The sequence below is a fragment of the Uloborus diversus genome, chromosome 8 (assembly GCF_026930045.1).
Source record: "Uloborus diversus isolate 005 chromosome 8, Udiv.v.3.1, whole genome shotgun sequence".
NCBI classification, from domain to species: Eukaryota; Metazoa; Arthropoda; class Arachnida; order Araneae; family Uloboridae; genus Uloborus; species Uloborus diversus.
The window spans coordinates 68,923,766-68,948,228 of NC_072738.1; the positions used below are offsets into that span (position 1 = coordinate 68,923,766).

Consider the following 24,463-nt stretch of genomic DNA (forward strand, 5'->3'; position numbering starts at 1 on the left):
ATGAGGATTACTTAACTCTCAACATTTAGATATGGTATATGTATGCTTACTTTTAAAACAACATCTGGTTTCAGAATTTAAGACTGCATTTGACTCTCAAGAACTAAAGACACTGCAAAGAATTCGAATACGTTTTTTATTTTCATATTGTGTCCTTTAAAATAAATCTGATTTTTACTTACTTTCCTTATTACAACTTTTTTAAAGGTATCACTTGTATATAATTGTGCACATTTCTTACTCATACTAATTCATCTTTCGAGTATTGCTCCAAGAATCGCGGTATAACTTTTCAGTTATTGCGATTTATTAGTTTTCTTTTTGTATGATTTTAGTATGAACAAAAATTATGAAACGGTAATACCAAAATTTATGCAAAATTATAATTTTTAGGAACACGGAATAATCACTGGCAAATCCTTGATTACGAAAACTCAAATTTGTCAGAAATGAACTACAGTTATTTTTGGCTATGTTTTATCTTTACTTGAGCGTTACTTTTCAACGAAGGAGGGTAGCAGTTATAGTTCTGGTTGCTTTCATGTGAAACACGCGTAATTGATAGACTCTGATTTTACAGTTAGGAATACATATTTTCTACCGAATTTCCAGGCCCGATGGAGCCCACTATAGGCAAACTAATGACCCAAGGAAATTTCGAACAATTACGTGGAACAAAATACGAAGGTAATTAATCAATATTAATCCCTTAATACTCTGGCAACTCAATCAGTGGAGTTTAATTACATTTTTACAATTTTAATTGATGTTCTAAAGTGACAGACACTTCATCATTACTTTTTATTCTGGATGTGTCCCGAGTTTGTTATATATTTCATGATGAGTTTTACAAATGAATGAAATACTTCTTTAATGAAATAAAATACATTAAAAAACTGGAAACTCTGTATCGGCGAAGACAGGACGGGTTAGAATAATAGTGGTGCTAGTCATAAAATAAAAAAATAAATAAATAATAAAAAAAAGCTTTCGAATTTTCAAAATTAATTTGAATTCTAAAATTTTGAATTCAAATTATATGTTTTGAAATCACGCGTAGCGACAGGACCATACTCATTGGTTACTACCGCCCACTTGTTTATAGAAACGGTTCCTGTCCCTCCTCTTGGGCGGTTACGTGTGTATAGTTGTGTATGTATAGGCTTGTGTGTGTGCGTAGACCTGTGTGTATGCACGTTGGCATGTGTGCATGTGTGTAAAGGCGCGTGTGTGTATGTGTGTGAGTGTGTATGAGCGTGCGAGTGTGTAGGACATGGACACCACCGACCAGGAGCAGTGGCTACTGGGCTTACAGTGCACAGGACCAGAGGAGACGCACCGCCGGAGCCGCGCCTGCAGAGGGCGGCTGAGTTGAAAAAGGAACCGGTCATCAAGGACGGACAAATGAAAACAATTAGCAATCGTGATTGCTCAATAAAAAATAAAAATTAATGAATGAATTAAAATAAAATACAATTTGAATAAAATATGGACTGGTGGGTTTCTCTCAGTTATTCTGTCAAGTTTTTCAAAAATAGTACATTAAAATGTACTGGCCATTGGGAGAGCATAAAAATTGTCAACTAACCTGAACTGCCGTTGAGACGAGAAGGAGAGTGGTTTAAGTCAAGTCGCATGCAACGATTGGACAATCTACCAGAATTTCATGCTAGGGGAAGTTCTTTTAATTCGTAACAGTCCTTGTATGTACTATTTGGCTTTCTTTTAGGATAAACCGAGGTTGCGAAGTCGGAGGGAAAATGGCCGATTCTGGAAATTTCAGAGCATTCAACTCCGACTCCATTACTCCGAAATCAGATCGACTCTGACTCGATTCCATAAGCACTGGCAGAGTTGTTGAGTTTGACGGAAAAGGACCGAATACACTCCGACTAGTAAAATAAGAAATAACAACGTCAAATAGCACAAATGTTGTTATTTCGTATTTTTATTTTTACGCACAAAGGTATTTAACAAAGAACTAAATGTCTTTTTAATCAAAATCCTCATATATATATATATATATATATATATATATATATATATATATATATATATATATATATATATATATATATTTATATATATATAATAGCCTATGATCGAGTAACGCTCCTGACGTCATCAACAATGAAACTTTCGCCATGGCATGATAAGTTGATAATATGTTTTGGAAATATTTAAAATTCAGGGAAAGGCTTTATTGTGACAAAGCTGAACTGGATCTGGTAACTTAACTGTTTTACTGGTAATACAGTGTCATTTCAGGGGCATGAAGAAACGAAAAAGGGATAAACACGAACGCTACCTACTGGAGTTTAGGGTTCATCCACTGGAGTTGGGGTTAAAATTTCAACTATCAAAATATCACTGAACAGGCAATGGCTTCGTTCAAATGTAGAAGCAATTCTCACCCGTCATACCTTATGGGCGATTTTCCAGTTAGGAAGTAATAATTAAATTTGCAGAGTTTGCCTTTCAGATAATTCTTTGTAATAGTCAACTACTAGTGCAGTATCAACTACAAGTTGCCATGTCAACTACAGATTGTTTTACTTTGTAGCACAACCTAATTTTTGATTTCATTACAGTATTTTGCTTTAAAATCCAGAAGTTCTTTTTTGGACGCCATGCATGTAAAACAAATCAGAGATTAGTGTACAGGTCTAGTAATTAATACGCTATGATACATAAGGCACGATTAGAGCACTACTTTTCCACTGGAATGATCCCTCCAATCAACGCCCATTATAATCATCTTCAAGACACGCACAATTAGCCGGGCAGGGACATATTACAGGCCTCCCAAAGCGGGTAGAACTCATTTGAGAAAGTACTCTGAGAAGCGATCGATGGCCGAAGTCCCCCCTTTAGCCTTGAAAATATTTCTGGGTTAATTATCGACTCAATTAAACGAGGCAACTCCTGAAATGAGTAATGATCAGGGGCTTCGCTGCAACAATCAGTTAAATGATCGCAAACAAGTTATTAAAGGTTGAATAATAGTTACGATTTTTCTATTGTAGTTTTCGGAAAGTTTTGAATAAGACTTCAGCTAGGATATATATCTGGATAATTGCGTATGAATTTATGTATGACTGACTGGTTAGATTATCAGAATACTAGCTGTGTTCTACAACCATCTTCGTTTGACATACTGGGTCTTAAATTTAATGAAAGATTTTCCCTAATCATGTTTAACAGAATGATTATGATATAAAACCCATTACCCCGCTTTTTATGAGCCTAAATCATGTAAAAAATAAATACACAAATAAGCTTAAGATGTGACTCAAGGAATGTTTTACTCAATATAAGAATAATCTAATCACTACCATTTACCTTTGTATAGAAGTCTACGTATTTTTATAGCTTTCCTGTGGAAATGAGCAAAATGACGAAGATATATGTTGAAGAGAGCTTGACTTTCTTCGAAAAGATGTTCAGTCTCAGTAGCAATAAAGTGCTCAATAATGGTCAATAGAGGAAAATGTTTTAGGTGGCAGTGTCCCTCTTGCTCTTTAATCCCAGCATTAATGCTACTCATTATAGTACGAAAGACAACTTTTGGGCGGATAAGAATGCACCAATCTAATGTCTTCTCAATACGCAAGCAGGTTGAAATAATAAACCAATCATATGTCCTCTGAAGAACAAAGAAAATCAGCCAATCAGAAGCATATCCATCAAATCAGAGACTGGAGTTTGGTGCCCTCATCTATTACCCAGGTAGCACACGAAAGTTAAACGTTTCATAAAAATTTTAAACTGTCACAACCTTGACCACCATTTAAGGCCTCCTACACCCGAGGCGGTTAGTTGAATCAACTTTTAGAAAAAGTTACCTGTCAACTAGTTGATTGGCGTTTTTCATTGTCTTCACACGAGACAACTTAATTGAATCAACTTTTCTTCTTAAAAAGCTGAATTTATTCGAACAGCTGCTCTACTACGCAGTCATAACTGAACCGAATTGACTTTAAACTAGTTTACTCATATGTAGAGTGAACGTTTGGCAATGTTCCGATGAGTGCAATTAATTAAAAAGTTTATTACACTCATCGGACTGAGAGTAATATGGCGGCACATGTGCTTGGTGCCGCAGTTGATTGTTGTGTGAAGGATGACAGGCGATTTCATCTTTTTCGACCTGGTTATACCTTCTAATACTCGCCCGTTCGAAAGCAGTTCACTTATCGGTCGTCCGTCCCGTCAATCCCGTTTTTTGACGTGAAGGACTGCCGACGGAAAACAGAGTACCATTCACCTACGGTCGCCGTATATCAATCACGTGACTGAATTCACCCACCAGAGAGAAGTGCCCGCTGCTTAGCGGGAAACCAATGAAATGCTGTGCTACTTTTGACGGTCGTCAGATATCAAGGTTCTCTAACCAGTCCCAAGATGGCTTGCTGTCATGGCAACTCCCAAAGAAAACCTGTTTCGGGTGGAAAAAAATCGGGGGTGGACGTGACGGACGGCCGATAAGTGGACAGCTCTCAAGTTGCCTCGCTTAAAAGAGATTTAAAATGTTTATGCAACGAAGTGTGCTTACTGGGGAGACCATGATTCATTTAGAACTTTGCGCACAATCTTCTCTTTTGACTGCATTCATGCTCGAACAAGTCATTCACGCGAAACGTCGACCAGAAACATCCAGTTCATCCTGGATGAACCAAGGACTGCAACTCCGGGAAGTTACTTACACAGAGTGTACAAAAAATCCGTGACACATTTTACAAATTTGCAGAAAAGCAACAATTTGTCATATGACGATGTGGTTTGCACCATAATACTTCACAGGTTAAAGAATTTTATGAAATTGTAATAAAAAAGAAAAAAGTGTAGTTAAGCTACATTGACTATTGTAACTATTGTATCGTCGCAGTAAAAAAAAAAACACAACGTTATGTGAGATGTTTAATCACTTTATTCAACAGAAAGCAATACCATTCATTACTAGAGTTCAATGTGTGTACAGTTTGCGGACATTAAAATGAACTAGAGTACCATTTAGATGTGGTTCTAGCAACATACGGTGCGCACAAGAACTCTAGTAATGAAAGGTATTACTTACCGTTAAATAAAGTGATTAAACACCTCACGAGGCGTTTGAATTTCTTACTGTGACGATACAGCGATTACTCATAATTTCTTCTTCTTTTTTCCTTTTTTTTTTACGATGTTGTAAAAAAAAAGTATTGAATTTGAAAAGTATTACGGCGCAAACCGCATGTTCATACGAAGAATTTTTTGCTTTCTATGAATTTTTAAAATGCGTCAAGGACTTTTCCGACACCCTGCATTATTCTGTAAATGTTGTTTCACAGTCGTTGTAGTGGCATTGCAGAGAAAAAAAAGACCTGCACTTGCTGCACTGTGTATTAAGGTGTCCTGAAAAAAAAAAAAGTTGGAACCTCTTGATTTTGTGTACCGACCAAAAGTTGCGTATTAGTAAGTACAAAAACAAATATAAAATATTATCCAGATTGAACATCTACCTCCGGGTTCTACCAAAGCTTGAATTTTTACAAAAATAGGAAAAAAAATGGTCAATTTTCAAAATTTGGTTTTGAAAATTAAAAGTTTTATTATTTTTTTCTAATACCATTCAAATGCTTACCTTCGACACTCTTTTCACATATCTTTAAAATTATTAAAATTCTGGAGATTTTTAATTCGTACGTAAGCTTTAAAATTTCGCAAAATTAATCGAAAATTGACGTTTTTTATAGCTTTTTTTGCACATTGACATACGTATTTCTTCTTTTAGACATACGTATTTCTTCTTTTAAAGTCCAGTTATTATTTTTTTTGCTATGAATGTGCACAATGCAGCGTAAAGTTGGAAATGCAATTACATTTTAGAACAGTAACAGCCCAGAACCATTAACAAGGAGGTGGCTGCATTTCGTGTTTACATTATATAATTGTATTCCAACTAAAAGCTGCACTCAGCACATTCATTGCAAAAAAATAATAACTGGGCTTCAAAATAAGAAATATGTCAATGTGTGCAAAAAAAGCTATGAAAAAGTCAATTTTAGGTTAATTTCTCGAAGTTTTTAAAACTCTAAGAACATAAATAAAAATTTAAACTCCAAAGAATATAAAGAATTTTAAAGTTATGTGAAAAGAGTGTCAAAGGGAAGCATTTGAATGGTATTAGAAAAAAATAAAACTTTTAATTTTCATAAGAAATTTTGAAAATTGACCATTTTTTCCTATTTTTGTAGGCATTTAAACTTTGGTAGAACCCGGAGGGAGATGTTCAATCTGGATAATATTTTATATTTGTTTTGTACTTACTAATACGCAACTTTTGGTCGGTACTCCAAACAAGAGGTTCCAACTTTTTTTTTTCAGGACACCCTAATACAAAGTGCAGCAAGTGCAGGTCTTTTTTTCTCTGCAATGGAACTGCAACGATTGAGAAACAACATTTACAGAATGATTCAGGGTGTCGGAAAAGTCCTTGACGCATTTTAAAAATTCATAGAAAGCAAGAAATTGTCGTATGAATATGCGTTTAGCATCGTAATACTTTACAAATTCAAAACTTTTTTATAACATCGTAAAAAAAAGGAAAAAAGAAAAAGAAATTATGAGTAATCGCTGTATCGTCACAGTAAGAAAATCAAACGCCTCGTGAGGTGTTTAATCACTGTATTTAACAGAAAGCAATACCTTTCATTACTAGAGTTCTTGTGTGCACCGTATGTTGCTAGAACCACATCTAAAATGCACTGTAAAATTGCTTCATTAAATTTACTAATGCTTTTCCGTAAATTTACTGTACAATTTCCCCTTATAAATAGAAAAGTTCCGTTCTGGATTGATAACGGAACTTTTCATGGAATCACTGGAAATTTTCTTTTACTTTAGCGCACTAACAGAACATGTCCGTATGCGATCGTTAGAGGGAGCCTTTATCCGTGAAAAAACGGAATATCTCCAGCGTAGAAGATTTTTTAAGTATTGAGTGATAGTAACAAATGAGTAATGGCGGTGAAGCACGTTGTTTATTTCGTGCATGGAGATAGCTGATACTGAACATTTTTCGAACTTTTTCCTCTTCTCCATCAACATCAAATTGTTTTGAACAACAGCAGTGATTACTGCATTAACTGAAACGCTTAGAGCGTTTGTTCGTAGGCTACGGTTAGTTTGTTTATCTTGTAGCAATGGTGGATGCCGTAGCGGTCAGAAATCGCTATCGCCGAAGACGAAGTTTTTGTATCTTCTCATCCGGGATTGATTGCTGGTAAGTGTTTCCATTTTTACTACAAATAAATACTTTTTGAATTCTCTAACGATGATTTCTGCTTAAAATTAAGTTTTTATCTAGTTTGAACATTTAATTTCCCGTAGATCTTTGTTTAAACATTAAAACATCGGGACAAGTTTTTAAAATTAAAAAACTTCTAATAATATTAAAAACTTTTGTTTGCTAAGGGGATATTTTACAAAATTGTCTCGAATAACTAGGTAATTGTTAGATGGGACACCATTGAGTCTTGATTGTTTTATTGTTAATGAAGAATATTTTCTGCCTATATGTAAGGTTAATGTAAAGATATTGCTTATTACTTAAAATACTACTGTTTTTTTAATTTTTTTTATTAATTTATTTTAATTTCTATGAATAACAACTATGTCTGTATAAACTTGCTTCTTGCAATTGATTAGATTTCAATTAACAAGTTGAAGCATCTAGTTTTAGTTAACTACTTGGGTTTTCAATTCTCCCCCCCCCCTCTCTTTCAAACTTTTAAATGCTTGTTATCTACATTAATGAATATAATACATAATTTTTTAAGGAAATGAATATAAAAAAAATGTATCAATCATTAAAAAAAGCATTATTTTGAGAACTTTGAATCATATTATTCTAAGCACTTTAACATTCCAGATGCTGTCCACTTTGAACCCTCTCAGCACTGGAACCTTCCAAAGTGAGCCGGAGAATTTATTGATGGAATGCGGATTCAACTGTGCAACTGAGTGAACAGAACTCCTTGAACAGAAAAGGGAAGTTTGCCGCGAATATGCAAATTGTAAGCATAAAACATGTTGTTTTACATATGCATTAGGGCTGGGCGTTGGATTGATACATCGCCAAAAACCAGTGTAAACCCTGCATTGTTAAATCGGTTTCTAATTTTTCTCTTAACCAATGCATTGGTTCCACACTGACTAAGAATCGAAGCGCCAATGTACGGACACCGGTTTACTATTATTGCCGTTGTAATATCTTTATTGTTTCAAAACGCCACTGGAAGCGGCACCCTGATAGGAGGTCACTGTGAACTACCAAAAGTGTTCTACGTCGACAATTTTTTCTGATGATTCTGTAAATTTGGACACTTCACTGCAAAACTGTTTGAAATTTTTAAATAGTGATGTTTAATGTCTCTTCTCATTAGATGCACGTTTGTGTTCATGCTCGTATTTTATCATTCGGTAAAATTCAGAGTATCGCTCGGCAAATTAAAAAATCATCCCTTCCCGAACATTTAAAAGCGGGGTTGTCTGTAAAGAAGTATCATAAGTGAACGAACAACTTTCACTTTTCCCAAAACTTGCAGTAAATGCAATTGCTTTTAAAAACCTTTTTGCAAAAAATATATTGATGAACAAAGTTGATCAGATAATAACTCTACAAAACAAAGCAAAATGAAATCTCAAAATAGGAGCAAAGGTTGTATGCACGAATTTTATTGCTTTGAGTTACCTCTTTCCAAATGCAAGATGATATTGCTTCCACAAGCTTGCATCTGTTTGTATTGAAAAAATAGGTTCATTGTAGTTTCAAAACAGATGACTAATATTTATTGCTACCTTGTACACAGTTTTTTTATTTTTGACAATTTTTTGCTGGTGCTAGAACGTGTTTGTAGCATTTATATTTTTTCATTTAGAATATATGTATTTTTTAAAATTTAAACAAGCAATTATAAGTGAAATGAAGAAAGAAAAAAAAATGTACATTTTGATGCATCATAACATCGTGATGTAAGGTTGGCGATGCATCACAATGTAGAAATCCCTACAATGCCCAGCCCTATTTGGTAACATAAATATGCAAGTATAATGAATATAGTATGCATATGCAGGAGTTCGACAAAAAATGTGAACTCTTGAGAGGTAAAAAGAAATTGTAGGTTACCGACAAATTACATATCCGAGTTAATTAGGAAAATCTTAGCTTCTGAAAGAGTCTTGCTCTAAAACAACTTGTCGACATTTTTTTTTTCTTTTTTTTAGTCACCTCGGTGACCTGTTGGATCCAGTATATTTGTAGATCTGGTGCCTGACCTGTTACTTTGAGATTTTCAATACTGAGGAGCAGTGGCATAGCTACATCAAGTGGTGTGGGTAACTGAATTTTGCGAGGCCTCTGATTGTAACTAAAAATTACATTTGAAGCAAATAAAACCAAATATCACATTTACCGGCTCGGGATATCAATGCAAAGCCAATCATATTCTTCGACATCATATTTCAGTGTTTTTATTCATTGATTTATTAAAAGTGCTTGAAGGGAACTTAGACTTGCATGTTGACTGTTGTTGTTGAAAATTCGTTTTATACATTATTTGTAAATATAACAGGCGAACCAAAAGACCTTTTTAATTTTTTTATAATGGGGAAAGCCGTGCGAATACCACTATTAATTGAATAAAATATTTCATTTTCCACTTTGCTCCATAAAAAAAAGTTGAAAATTTCCACTTTTTTTTTTTTGAAACTGCAAATTTACTGCCAAAATTAAAAAATACAGTTTCAATGGTAGTTTTATTTTAAATAGAATGTTCTTTCTTTACGTACTATAATTTTCAAAATAAATTTCTAATTTTTTCATTTTGAAAAAGCTCAGTCATCTTAACTATTTCACTTTGCCCCACATTGCCCTACTCAGCACAAATGGTTGGCTGTTCATCAGTTACTAGATTACTATGAATTATGACGACAAAATTTACACACATGAAAATTTTCTGCTTTAAGTCTAACAAAAGTAATTTTTAATTATTGCAGTGTAATCTAGTTTTAACGACATAGCTGCTTTAGCAAATAAAACTAATAAAGCAGATAGCCTATCCTAACCCAACACACTTCACAATTTGTTCTAAAATGCAGAATGTCTGTAAACCGAATTCAATGATAATTTAAAGAGTAACTGATGTTAAACAGAAGTCTTTCCGCTTGCGGAAGGATATACTTTTTTAAGTTTAAAAACCCGATTGGCCCTGAGAAATAAAGCCTAACAATATTTTACTGTTTTAAAAATAAATTTTTTATGAAAAAAAAAGTTTCCATGAAAAGTTTTTCAGGTGTATAATAATCAGTCAGAATCGGATTAATATAAGTTTTACAGTTTTATGTGGGGAGGGGTTAAGGAGACCAAACTAAGAAGGCGTAACCTTGGCTCTCGTTGACCTGAGTTGAACTATAACATATACACTGAAAAAATTAATTCTGCACCAGCTGTAATTTTATACGATTTTGTGGAATTGTGCATTATTGCATCCTTCCAAATAAATGCAAAAGGAGATTGAAAGCACAGTACAAGGACAAATCATAAACATAAAAAAATAATGATTTTTTTTGTGGGGGGGGGGGAGAGAATATAGAAGAAAAACATCCAGGTATAACTCCCGTGATATTTATTGTGATTCACAAATTCATGATTCCTTTCCTAACAGTTCTTTTGAAGTTTTTAAATAATATTCTCGAAACAATTCTTATAACCTGCTAAAATATTATTTTTTCATGGATAAGTTTTGTTTTGTTTCTTGAGAGTCAAGTAATGATGTTCGGAACAAAAATTGAGTTAGCAAATAAAATGTTACACTTACTATAGTTAGGGCAAACCTAACCTGGAAGCATTGTGAAAGCTAAGCATATCCGAAGCTCAGTATTACTTGGCTGCAGGGTTAGGTTCGCCCCAACTATAGCTAGGCGAGAATTAGAAGAGATTAAGAATTGTTTTTGAGCTATTGGCTGGCACGTTCAATTCTAACATATAAACTACTCCACACTGCCACTTTTAAAATTGAAAGTATTAATTTAAAAATTGTTGCAAAAAAAAAAAAAATGCATGGGTGTTTACAAATTAACTGTTTCTGAAGTAAGATGCCTAATTTCTCTCCAAATTTCGACAGTGCTGTTGACTACTTTTTTTGCTTGCTGTCAGCGTATTACCTCATTGTCAAGAAAAATAATGTCAAATATCTTACCGTAGGTAATTGATGTTTTCATCTGCATGTTTATGACATGACACTTGGTAATTTATTCAATAAAATGTTCATGTGTTAAAAATTTTTGATATCATGCATTAATACTTTTATTCTTGTAATTTAGGTTTGTGACATTAATTGTGAAACATTGGAATCGTCCAAAGATGGCCCAGTTGTACCTATCAATCTTATTTAATCTCTATATATGAGTGCAGAAATAAAAATGGTACTGATGATGACAGCAAAGCAAACTATTAATTCGACATTGGCACAAGCAAAAAACTTTAAAAATTGTGTAGCACAAGATCTGCAATAAATGATTTTGTACTTGTAATAAATGTTTTGTTTTATTGAAAACAATGTTAACTATGCACAATTGATAAGTTTCAATAATTTTGATAAATTTAAATTTTGTGGCAGTTATTGTTAAATAAAACATCGCACAGTTAATTACAGGAATTTTTTTTTGTCGGGGGGAGGGGGAGAGGAGGATATTTTTGTGAAGACTGATTTAAAAAAGAAAAAAACAGTTGGTATGATTTGCGTTTATTTCATATGTTTTGCAATTGTTTGTTGATAAAAGATTTCAATACAATAAAATGCAAAGCAAATACATTCCCAGATGGCTGTTATATCTTCCCTCTGTACTTTCAAAAGAGAAAGATGCATAGTTTCTGCATAGTAAAAATGTGTTTCTTCACTTTTAGGAAGTTTCACAAATTTTTGAAAGTTAAGGAAGAAATTTGTGCAAATGCTCTAATAAAACTGCTTTTCTTTTTCTTTCTTCTTTTTTTTTTGCTGTTTTTCAAAAAAAAAAAAAAGAAAAGAAAAAAAATATATGGGCTTTTAAAATCTCCAAATGTTAATTCATTATGCTTTAATTGCCCAGCTATATTTTCAAAATAATAGTTTTTTAAATTGAAAATATACGTGCACAAAACGGAAAATATTTATATTATAAACTGAAAACATCAGTTCATGAAACGGAAAATATCTACGTTAAAAACTGAAAACATCAGTTCATAAAACGGAAAATATTCCGATTGAGAACGGAAAATAGCAGTTTTAAAACGGAAAGTGTCCGTGATGAAAACTGAAAGTGTCAGTATGAAAAACGGAAACCATCCGTGATAAAAACGGAAAACACCACTTCTGTAAAAAAACGGAAAATTGTCGGCAACTCTGCTGCCAGTACATTTTCCGTTTTTTGAGGGAATTTTAAAATACAATGTGGCGCTCAAGTTCATTTTAATATCCGCAAATGGTATACACATTAAACTCTAGTAATAAATGGTATTGCTTTCTGTTAAATAAAGTGATTAAAAAACATTTCACATTACGCTTTTTTTCCCCCCAGAAAATATACAATATGAAACTCAGTACATAAAAATTTCTTGTATAATGCTTCAGAGCATATGATTATACAAGAGGTAACTTTTTCGTGACTGGAATGAACTACATGTGTTATTACATAGCTGAAATATTACCAGATAGGATGCACTGAGACAAATTAAATCTTTTCCCTTTTCCCAACATTCCCCGACCGGAGATTATACGGAGGACCCATTAATTCATAAAAACGATACAGAAGAAAAATTTATGATAACCACAAACATACTAGTACAAACGAGTACTATTTCTTGCTTTATTTGGCAAGGGCAGTATTTATAATACTATTGACATTAGGAAAATACACGAGGAAAAAAAAAAAAACTTCTACAACATATAACTTGAGAAAACTGATAATTTAATGCTTTTCATTGGCCGCAATCGAACAAAAATTTCGTATAGTACGCGTGTTGATTTCTTTGAACAGTATTTCCGGTAAACTCTATAAAAGGTCCTTTAGAATCTTTGACAAAACCAACAAATTATTCCGAAGATATTTATATTCGCGCTGGGGCTCCGATGATGTGAAAAATGCAAAATCGATGAGCCTATTTACATGGCGGAACAAAAGGCCGAGCCCATCACCGTTACAGTTACCAAATTGGTTTTTAAATAACCTTTATCCGTGCCTGTTGTGAAGGCTTTGTTCGAGCGTGGCAGTTTTCTTTGATCCCGAGGAATCTAACTTTGTCGTATCCGTAACTGTTGATGAAACTTGTGCATGCGAGAAGAAAAGTCACGCTGTATTTAATTCGAGTATTATTGAAAGAACATATTAACTCATTCATGACTAGTTTTTTGTTCTATTTATAGAAGATTGTTCTGAAATAAGTTCTTTTCATCTTTTGAAAATTTACGCAGTGTAATATTCAAAAATACTGCATATTTTTCTTTTATTTCAGCCGCTTACATAAATAGAAATATCAAAAATAAATTCTGTCACGTTCATCATTGGGGGGCAAAGGGTGTGTACTCAATGCAAATGTTATCGGAAAACAAGACTATATTATTAATCATGATCATAATAAAGATTTTTAATGAAGGTTTCTCTGGAGCACTTATGAAATTTATTCACTACTAGCTTTTACCCGCGGCTTCGCTCACGTTGATGTAGTTTTTTTTTCAATCGATTGAAGTTAATGGTCAACAGAAGCAGAGGTCAAACAGTTACCAAAAAAAAGTTTGTCCCCAGTTTTGCCGACATTTCAAATGGCCTCCCCCCTTTAATATATCAAAAGGTATGATTAAAACTAAATATCATGGGGGAGGGGGTAAATGAAATGTCGGCGAAACTGAGAGGACACCCAAAAAATCACCCAACATAAATCAGGAAAACGTTGTAAAGAAGTTAATTTGGGTAATTCTCAAAAATTCCAATTTGAGTGAGGTCAACAATTCTTAAATAAAGTCAAACATTTTCCTTATAATCCCGATCTCCTTCAAATGATGTCTAGCGCTACACCGGCTATCTAAATTATTGTATAGCTTCTTACCGGAGAAATCGTCCCAAAATAGGGTCAATAGTCACTACACATCCTGATTATAATAATGTCCCTTTAAAATGAGATCATCAATCCTTTAACCCCCCCCCCCCATCAGAAGGAAATCAACCGCTTCTAAATAACTTAAACGGTCCTGATTAAAATACCAAAAAGTTCACCGTATAAATACCATTAAAATCAGAGTAAGCACAACAGTTTTTTTTTTTAAAGTTCCCTTTTAAATGAGGACAATAGTACAAATAACTTCTCATTTCGGAAAGAGAAACATTCCCTAAAGTCTCTATGAGAATGTTGACATCAACGTTTTCAAATAACATCTCCCTGTAAAGATCTCCGTCTTGATTGATTCCAAAAATCTTCATCAGTACAGGTCCGATATCATTAAAAACGAATTTTGAAAAAAAAAAAAAAAAAAAAAAAAAAAAAAAAAAAAAAAGAGAAAAAGAAAGAAAAAACAATGTTCTCCATTGTCGCCATTAAAATAGGGACATTAACTCCGCAAAATCCTAATAAGCATCCTTAATCCTTAAAAAAACACACACACACACACAAAAAAAGGAAATTTAAAGTTTCATAAAAAATAAAAATAATTTGCCAATGCGCTAACGTAGTCACCTGGTGAGACTGGAGATAAAAAATGGATTTCACGAATTAATTTACATTTTAATAGTAGTTTTAATGTTATTTGAGCGTGTTGTTTCACTAATGTGGCGGATTAATTTTAACTTCAATACCTTATGCATAGTATTTAAAGATCTTTTTACCAAAATTAATTTGGCGAAGTTTTTACATTTTAATGGAACTTTCTCAATGGTTATAGCGAAAGGATTTTTGAACACTCATCCCTATCACGTTATAATAACTCTGCCTATCGAGAAAGTTTTTAAAATGTCATTTAGTATAATTTCATTTTGTATTTTTGCAATTAAACCAATGTACCATACATTCGCCAGAGACTTACCAAGCTTATAAAACTACGTAAAATGTTTGCTCAATTTATATATTCATAGGATATGATTTTGAATTCCGAAAAGAAGATGCTGTAAAGAAATGCTTTGAATGTATTTGGCCGTTCCTGGCGAAAAATAAATCTTTTTTCGACGGTAACTGGGGGTAGGGAGCAGACTCTATTTAATAACTTTCTTTACTTAGTTAAAATATTATTGTACACAGAAAAAAATACCCGGCGTTGCCTGGGTCTGTATGAGAAACAATCGCTAATTTTATTCGTTTTTTTCTCTAACTGAAATAACTCTAAACACACCGCTTTGACGTGATTAATAATCAAGCTTCTTCCTTAACCAGTGGCGCACACAGGAATTTTACATGGGGAGGGTCCAAGGTCGAAAGTCCCATTCCTATTGCCTTGATTTTATCGATTCACGAGAACGAAGAACAGTAAAAAATACTCTAATAAATAGATAATTCGCATTATTTAATGAAATATACTTAAATAAATAAACAGAAAGCAAAATAATTTACGCTTTTACTTGTATCGTCATTTAAAAAATGAATTCAAGTTCATAGAATCTCATTTTAGTCTGTAATTTCAAAACTAAAAGCATGGTTATTACAGTGCATTCATTCACTCGTATAATCACCATTCTGCTTCTTACAGGCAATTCGTTATAGGGAAAGTGCACAATACAATTTTTAAAAATCTTTTAACATGAGGGTTTTATTTTTTCACTAATTACAGGGTTCATACTCTATTCGGATGAAAAAATTCCATGACTTTTCCAAGACCTTTTCATGACTTCATAAACATTTTCATGACCTTGTAATATGAAGAGAACAGTACTTTTTAATGTCTAACTTGCCAATTTTCGGAAAGGAGCATTAGCAAAACTTCTATGTGAATGCCACTACCTCATCGAAGCACTTACTTGTGGTTGAAAATATATCAGTGTATTCCTAAAAAACTAAACTATTCTTATTTGTCTTCATCATATAAATTTAAGTAAAGAAAAAATACAGTAAACGGAATATAATGATGCTTGAATGTCTAATAGTTATTTTTTACAAACAGGCAAAATATTAAATGAATTTGACAAAGGTTGAATGAGTCATTACTAAGTTTCAATAAATTGCTTGAAAAGATCAAGATTCAATATTAAAAGTTTTTACGAGTGATGGAAACGAAATCGAATGCAATTGAATTGCGTTTTTTAAAGGGGGTGTGGCAAAATAAAGAACGTGCAATTTCGCTACTACAAAATATAAAATATAAGAAGTGTTGAAAATAATGATAAATTCAAAATGAGTGATGTCCAAGCAATGAAATCACATTGCAAAAAAAGACAAACGGCTGCTACAGAAATAGATGCAATGAGATTTCAAAATTCAGATTTGTTTTTCACATCGTTTAATTTTCCAGTTTTGTAATTTTTATGGTGCAATACTGTTAAATCACTCAAGATTTCTAATGCTCTTTTAGCTACTGTTACTTTTTCTTCGCACAAGACATTTTTCCATGACTTGGAATAAATTTCCATGACTTGGAATGAAAATTTCAATTTTCCACGACTTTTCCAGGTCTGAAATTTGCTTATTTTTTTTCCATGACTTTCCAGGATTTCCATGACCCTTACGAACCCTGTAATTAGAACTGAAGTTATTGATAGCTTTGTTTGAAATTATTCTACATACAAAATACATAGAATTGTAATCAATTGGGGGGGGGGGGGGGCGAGCAAGACCTATGGGAGGGGTCCGGGCCCCCTGGACCCTTCCCTTGTGTGCGCCACTGTCCTTAACCATGAAAGTAAAAGGGCACTAAGTATGAAGAATAAAATAGTACTCTTTTGGAAACAAAAAAACGACATTTAATTATATAAAAATTTGAGGAATTTCAAAAATATGAATTTTTCATGTTTAAAACACACTTCACACGTTTAAAAGATTTATCTCTTTTTTTTTGAACATATTCTAAAATCTTCTCTATATTGCTATTGGAGACAAACTTTTAAAAAATGTAGCCGCCCGTAATCCCTTTCTGCGATTAAAAATATTACCAAATTTGCGGTAATCGTTTTGAGATACTTTGGATAAGGATCCCCCTCCCTACTTTGTAAAACTGTGTGTTACTCATTTTCATCGAAGAAGTGTCGCCAAATACTGAGCTGCTGGTGACAATAAAATGATGCTATCCCAAATGCTTCTAAAATAAGTAGTAAAATTTGGCAATTGTTTGAAATTGTGCGCAGATTTGTGCTGTTTATGGATTTGCCTAATTTAGTTGGTGGATTATTTTACATGTTAACAACTGACTTAAAGAAGAAAAATATTAAAGAAATGGTGATATTTTGGTTACATGGTGAAAACCAAGAAGCAGTATTGCGTAGTCTTTAGCTTCAAAAACAGCGGCAATTGAAAAAATTGCCTAATGCCTTAGCTATTAAAATGATTCCGCAAAAAAAGGTTGGCGAGATTCCTGCTGGTCGATCAAATACCCAGTAAACACAAATTCATTAAAAAAAAAAGACATAAATTGCCTCAAAGTTGCTTTAAACTGGAAAATAATCAGCCAAGTCTATGTATTATTTGCCTACATTGTGCAAAAATCTTACTTTAAGATTTCACTTGAGAAAAGCCTTGATTAGTCAGACGAAAAGCAAAAGTAGTCAATAATACAACAATTTTCGCTATTGACAGGGAGTTGAGATGATACACTAAATACTGCATTGAGTTGAGAAAAACCTTCGAACATGGAACTAAAAAGCTCATAACTTGTTTTTTATTCTACTTAGAAATTTCGAACAGGTGCCATCTTCAGCAGAAAAATCAAAGCTTTCGATGGATATATAATGTTGATATGTGCAAGTATTTTTTCGTCACCATATTAGAGAATTTATGCGAAAATTGTATTTTATCGCCCCCAAGGGGGGTTTTGCCCCCATAACGGGATGAAAACTACCCTATGTGTTATTCTGATGCATAAGCTACATTATTGTAAAGTTTGATAAAAATCCATTCAGTAGTTTTTCCGTGAAAGAGCAACAAACATCCATCCATACAGACAAACTTTCACATTTATAATAGTTGTAAGATAATTGCTCTCGAAGGATTTTTATCCTCTTCTATGCCAATAATCAATAATGGGGCTAAGTAAAGAGACACATTAGGATCTTTATCACGAATAACTTGTATGTTGTAAAACATAAACCAGTGTTGGAAACCTTAAATATTTAAATGGTTCTCATTAAATTAGCACACAAATAAATCCTAGAGAGGAACAAGGATTAATTTTTAGTGCCATTTGCATAAAGTTTTCCGCACGTATATAGTTTTTTTTTCTTTCTTTTAGTATGGAGCATTTAAATTAAACAATAAGGTGAATTTTCGTGATGGTAACATTATTCTATTTCTGAAATACATTGACACTAATAAAAAAAAATGAAATAACATTGTAAAAAAAAAAAAAAATACTAAGCATTTTTCATAATGCACTCAAAAGACAAAATAAATTTTCTAGGTCAGAAAGGGCAATTTAAGTGTATTCCTGAAGTTTTCAACTATTCCAAGACAATGGCACTACAAATGAAGAAAAGAGCGGCTCAAATTATTTCAAACCAAACTTTCACATTAAGAAATATATGCATGTTTCAACACTCAAATTTATGACCGAAAGCTAGATAATAAAAAGAAATTCTCTACATGACTTGAGCCGCACTTTTCTTCCTTTGCGGTGTCATTTTCTGGAAAGATTTGAAAATTACAGGAATACTTTACTTGTCCTTTCTGACCCAGTAAAGTTATTTTGTTCTCTTCAGTGCATAATGAAAAGTGCTTAGTCTTTTTTTTTAAAAAAAATTCTGCTATTTTTATTCATCTATTACTTCTTTTTACAAAAAAGGAAGTATTGTATTAGCGAAAAAAATTTCACTGAAAAATCGGCCTTAATTTTCATTTTGCTCACCATCAAATGAGTTTTTTTCGACCCGACCACGCGTACATATGTACCTAAGAACGTATATATGCCCGAAATATCCATTTTAACGTTTCCCGAGTTAATTACAATGAGTTTTCTCGTTACGTCTGTATGTACGTATATATGTGCGTATGTGTGTATGTCGCATAACTCAAGAATGGTATGTCCTAGAAAGTTGAAATTTGGTACGTAGACTCCTAGTGGGGGTCTAGTTGCGCGTCTCCCCTTTTGGTTGCATTCGTGTGTCTCTAAAGGAGTCTTTTGCCATTTTTTGGGCGGAAATCATTGTTAATTTCGTTGTAAACTAAAGTGGTGTTATAATTTGTCGGACACTTGGCAATATATCGCCAGTCCTTTGGTCGCCCAGTTTTGTCGCCAACTTGGTGACTAATTTGGCGATTTTTTTTTTAAAAATCTGATTTTAATTTGGCCACTGTTGGTGATCTTTAGAGAGTAAACTATTGAATCGCATTGAAATTGCCAGTAATGGGGAAATGACATTGAATTGGAGTAAAAGGAAGTCATGTGATGCACACATCAGCTCGTTTTACTTTTACGAGTCAGTACTTCATACAGTAGGATATTATGAAGCTGTTCAATATTAAATACATAAAGCATTACTCACCATGTGCTGCATTTTGTCGAGAAGAGTGGTATGGTATTCTTGCGCTCCGACCACTGACACTAGCAAGGGGTTCGTACGCAGACGAGACAGGCAGTCAGCGACGTTTCGTCCAACCCCGCCGGCGGTGCTTTGTACGCAACCACGAATGGTTCTCCCCATCCATCTGTAAATGAAATAAAATTTCTTTTCGTTTTAAAGGGCAATTCTCTGTATTAACTATATTTTACAAATGTGGGAAAGTGTCAAACAACTCATGAAAAATTAAAATCTACAAAATTCAGCCCCTGGCAGGGGTACCCATGTCCCCCCCTCAAGTTCCATGGCGCAAATCCCCCCCAAATTTTCTCAACCCTCTTTTCTTTTTTATTTTTTAGATCTCTTTGTTATTTTATTTATTAAAATTTTATTTATTTATTTATTTACTTTTTTTAAAATTATTGCTATTATTATTATTTTATTAGAAAAGTTCTGTGCTATGCCAATGACACACACGCACACACATACACACACATTCACTAAATAAATAAATGAAATAAAATATTAACAGAAAAAAATAACATAACTAAAAATTAAATCAATAAATAAATTTAAATAAATAATTTAAAAATTAAAAAATCCCCTAAAAATTTTGATGGCGCAACTCTCGCCAAAATCCCCCCTCCCTCTGTGGGCACCCCTGGCCCCTGGTCTTCATTTGAATTTGGACATCTTGAATTAAAACTATGTTTTTCGCAATAACGAACTGTGACAAGAAGGACCCAATTCGTTGGGTTGGGTCAGATTTTATTTAATGTTCGGCATTTATTTCTGAGACATTTTTTTTCTGGCGGATCGAAACATGCCATGTTTTGCATATTTCTGAACAGGAAATTTTTTTTAAACCTATTTTGACAGTGTAAACATACAGTATAACTTCGATTTAACGATACCCGAATTAACGATTTCCTCAATTTAATGATACCGTAAACCGGGGTTACTTTAGACTGACGGGGTAACTTTATAAAAACCTGTTTTTTATTTTTGAACCGTTCTGGCGGGCTTAATTTTACAATTGGCGACCCCCCTGGTGGTCTCAGGATTTCAAGAATCACTTTTCAGAGTGCGCTGACATCGCCAATTGATTAAAACAGTAAAATATTTTTGGCAACACTGATTTATGTGTTATCCGTGATATCAGCTGTTTTCAGTTTGTTGTCCTAACCTCTTCTGGTGCCACCAACTGAGCAACCTTTTGAATTCGGGCGAGTTATTTTCTGATTACACAACTATTTAAGATGATTTTGTCTTTTTTTTATTTCTGTAATTCAATTCTACGATTTACTATGAATTAAAACATAAAACAACACAAGTTGAAGGGGTAACTTTGATACATTGGGAATTCTGAATCTCGCCGCATCTGCTGCAGGATTCGAATCCTAAGGATCATACCTGGAGAGAATGTACTGTTTTCAGTTGACTTGAAGCCATAGATCAAAGACTGCTGTGAGTGCACCTTGGATAATGTTCACGATATGAGAAAGATCTCATGTGCCTCATTTATTTAAAAAGTTTTGTGATTTCTGTGCCTTATTCTTAATTTCCTTTCGAGCGTTTATAATTTTTAAATCTATTCTTTTCAAGTTCTAGTTCAAGTTTTATTTTATTCTAATCAAGTAGTTACCTTGATATTTTTTATTGTCGAAATGAAGAAAAACATTACGATGGCTGTGGTTTTACATTTAAAAAACACGCTTGATGTGATTTCAAGCTTTTTTAACTGATGTTTTATAATAAAAAAAGTTTCCTATGAATTTCTCTCTTTTTAGTTTGATTCAAACCTGTTTCCTGCTAGATGAGCATGCTTCGAGTGGTAGGAACCACTCTACGTGACTTAAGAACCATTTTTCATTTAAAACCAGCTTTTTAAACCCAAAAAAATGGAAAAATTGAATTTTATTATTAAAAAAAAACTCAGCTATCTTTTGGGTGGGGTAACTTTATTACAAACCACCGAAACAGTCGTTTTAGATGGAGAAAACACGTTGTTACAAAGTAACCCCGGATGATGGGGTATTATTAATTTAAAAAAGAAATGACCCCCCTCCCTCCCTATTCAATATATCGAAGAATTTCAAACGGCAATTTAAAGCTGAGATGTTAAGCTATCGCTTGGTTCAAGAATTGTTGAAATTTCTTGAAAAATGAGGGTGCTACAATACAAAATATGCGAAACCTGTATCAAAGTAACCCCGGTTTACGGTACATTTCATCGGTCCGGATTCGACTACATTGAATCTCTAACCTCCTCGATTCAACGATATCCTTCATATAACGATAACTTTTTCCAGTCCCTTGACAATCGTTAAATCGGGGTTATACTGAAGAAAAATGTGTGGATTTTGTCGCACAACTGTATATTTAAGAACTGTAGAACACGTTTCTCGCTTTTTCTACAATAAATATTTGTTTTCTCCATTTCAATCTGTGTCATATTAAGTCGTTTCATTTCACGCTATATTTAGAATAAAAGTAACCACTTTTTAATTACATTTTGATTTTTTCTCCTGCGCACTACATTCAAAATGGCTGCCAGACAAAACAGAGATATTTGTGTCTCTTGAGACGAACTTATTATCACGACTGAAATAATCTGAATTTAATTAAATAAGTTTCAAAGTTTCTGCCACGTTAGAAAGGAATGGCAACTCTGCAGGATAAAAAGCAGAACGAACATTTATCGGACAGTTTGGGATGTAAGTGCAAATGGATTTTTTTTTCCTCTGCTCGAAACTAATTTTATTTTCGCTTGAGGAGTTTTGCCTTCGGATTAATGAGAATTAGTTTTTTTAAAAAGGAGCATCGGGAGATTTTGTTAAAAATTAATTTGAAAGACGATCTTTTTTCCTAGTAGTGAAAGGGGTCACTTTCGTTCAAGTGTTTTGTTATTTTATGCTTAAAGTTGTACCCCAGATTACATTAAAAAGTGGAGGGGAAGGGGGAGAAAAAAGTTTTTTCGTTCACTTTCTGGCCATTTATGCAAATGAATGGACTTATCAAGATGTTGTTTTTAGTTATAAAGATTTAATTATCATTAGAGTTTGTTTATGCAATATTATTCAACCCATTATCAATGACTAGAGATATCGCTAGAGTTTTTTTTCTCAAGGCATGAAAATACTCCTGGAGGAACAACAGTAAAGACTATATAGTAATAAATTCTGCATAAAAATTAACTTTCTAAGTATAGAACGGAAAGCTAAATAACAAGACATTCGAATGTATTGCAATGAAACCCCGATTTTACGTCCCCGAATCTACGTTTCCTCCGCATTTCACGTTTTTTTAGGCCCCAGATTTTTCGTCTAATAATGTTAATTTAATCCGTGGCTTTCCCGCATTTTGCGTTTTCCCTGAGCAGTAACAAAATGTTTTGAAATTTACAAAATGTTTCCTTTTGTGCTTTTTTTAAAGCTAATCCACGCTGTTAAAAGTTAATGTATGAAAACAGAAATGCTAATTGCTCCATCAGGTTATGTCACGGACTATTATAGACTCCACTTACGGACTATTTTCACCCTAAACGCTCGGATTAGCAAATGAATGGTTAAAATGATCTAAAATGGCGGAAAAAAAATGTTCTTTTTGTAATATATAGATATTATACTTTCAAAAGAGTCCTTTTTACTACCTTTACTTTTTTTCTTTTTCATTTATGCTTTCTACGTATTTCTCATATTTTACGGTTTTTAAACCTAGTCTCGTGAAAAGCGTAAAATCGGGGTTTCACTGTATTTTCAAAATTCTAATTTTTTACGATGATATGTATATTTTCTTCATTTGAAATGAAAATCGTAAAATACGCTTGTGGAAGTGCTAAAAATATCTCTGCCATCGAATATTGTCACATAGTTAATTACTTAAGATGCTTTTAAATTTTTGAAAACAAAATTCTTCTGTAGTAGTAAATATGAATTAGCAATGACTCACCGTTCAAATGTTAAGAAATATTGTTAACATCAGACAAATGCACGCAGAGTATCTGTTCCCTAATGTCTACTCCTCGGAGTTGAAATTTTTTTTATAGCAGAATAGAAAAATATTTAGCAGTGTGAGAAACTTGGCGAGTTTCTGACGGGGTTACGATACCAAGTTCGAATTGACTCACTGTTAAAATGTTAAAAAGTATTGTTTTCTATAAAAAGATGACACAATAAAGAATTGATAATTTTTTTTTGTTTAAAATTGTTTTTTTTCTTTTTTTTTTCAAAAAAAAAAAAAAAAAAATACAGTAAATTTTTTAACTCTATGTAAATTGTCCTAATTAAAAAAAAATGCGATTATTCAGTTAAAGAATCATCCGAATAAAGTGTACAATAAACACTATGTACACTTTAAAGTCTAAGGAACATTACATGTTTATTTAAATGCCTATTTTGTACTTATTTTTTGTAGAATTAATCTTTTTCCCGAAGTGTGAAATAGCATTCCATTTTAAATTTATGTTGTAGTACGTCACAAAGAAATTACCAAATTTTGTTTCTCCGGGTAAAAGAAATTTTTCGTTACAAAATAAAACTGCACCTAAAGAGCAAGCGAGTGGCAATAAGAAGGCGTGTTAAATCACGTAGAATGAATGATGCGAGTTGAAAATCTGCGACAAAATATTTAATTGTTGCTGTGGAACGGCATTTAACACCATTTCCTCTTCCCGTCTGTCCAAAGAAGGGATTTGAATCCGAGTCTTTTTGACTTCCAGCCAAATGTATTTCTCCTGGATCACGAGTCAAGTGCTCATAAA

The 24,463-nt window shown here is 33.1% G+C and overlaps 1 protein-coding gene across 1 annotated transcript in view; it reads right to left on the reverse strand.

The window, feature by feature from the left end:
- LOC129228414 (pseudouridine kinase-like) overlaps positions 1–19,812 on the reverse strand; it is a 31,726-nt gene extending 11,914 nt beyond the window's left edge. The window contains exon 1 of the mRNA XM_054863094.1: positions 19,687–19,812. Within this exon, the coding sequence (XP_054719069.1) occupies positions 19,687–19,698 (12 nt within the window). The 5' untranslated portion in view covers positions 19,699–19,812. The remainder of the gene's footprint in view (positions 1–19,686) is intronic.
- Between the last annotated feature and the right edge of the window lie 4,651 nt (positions 19,813–24,463).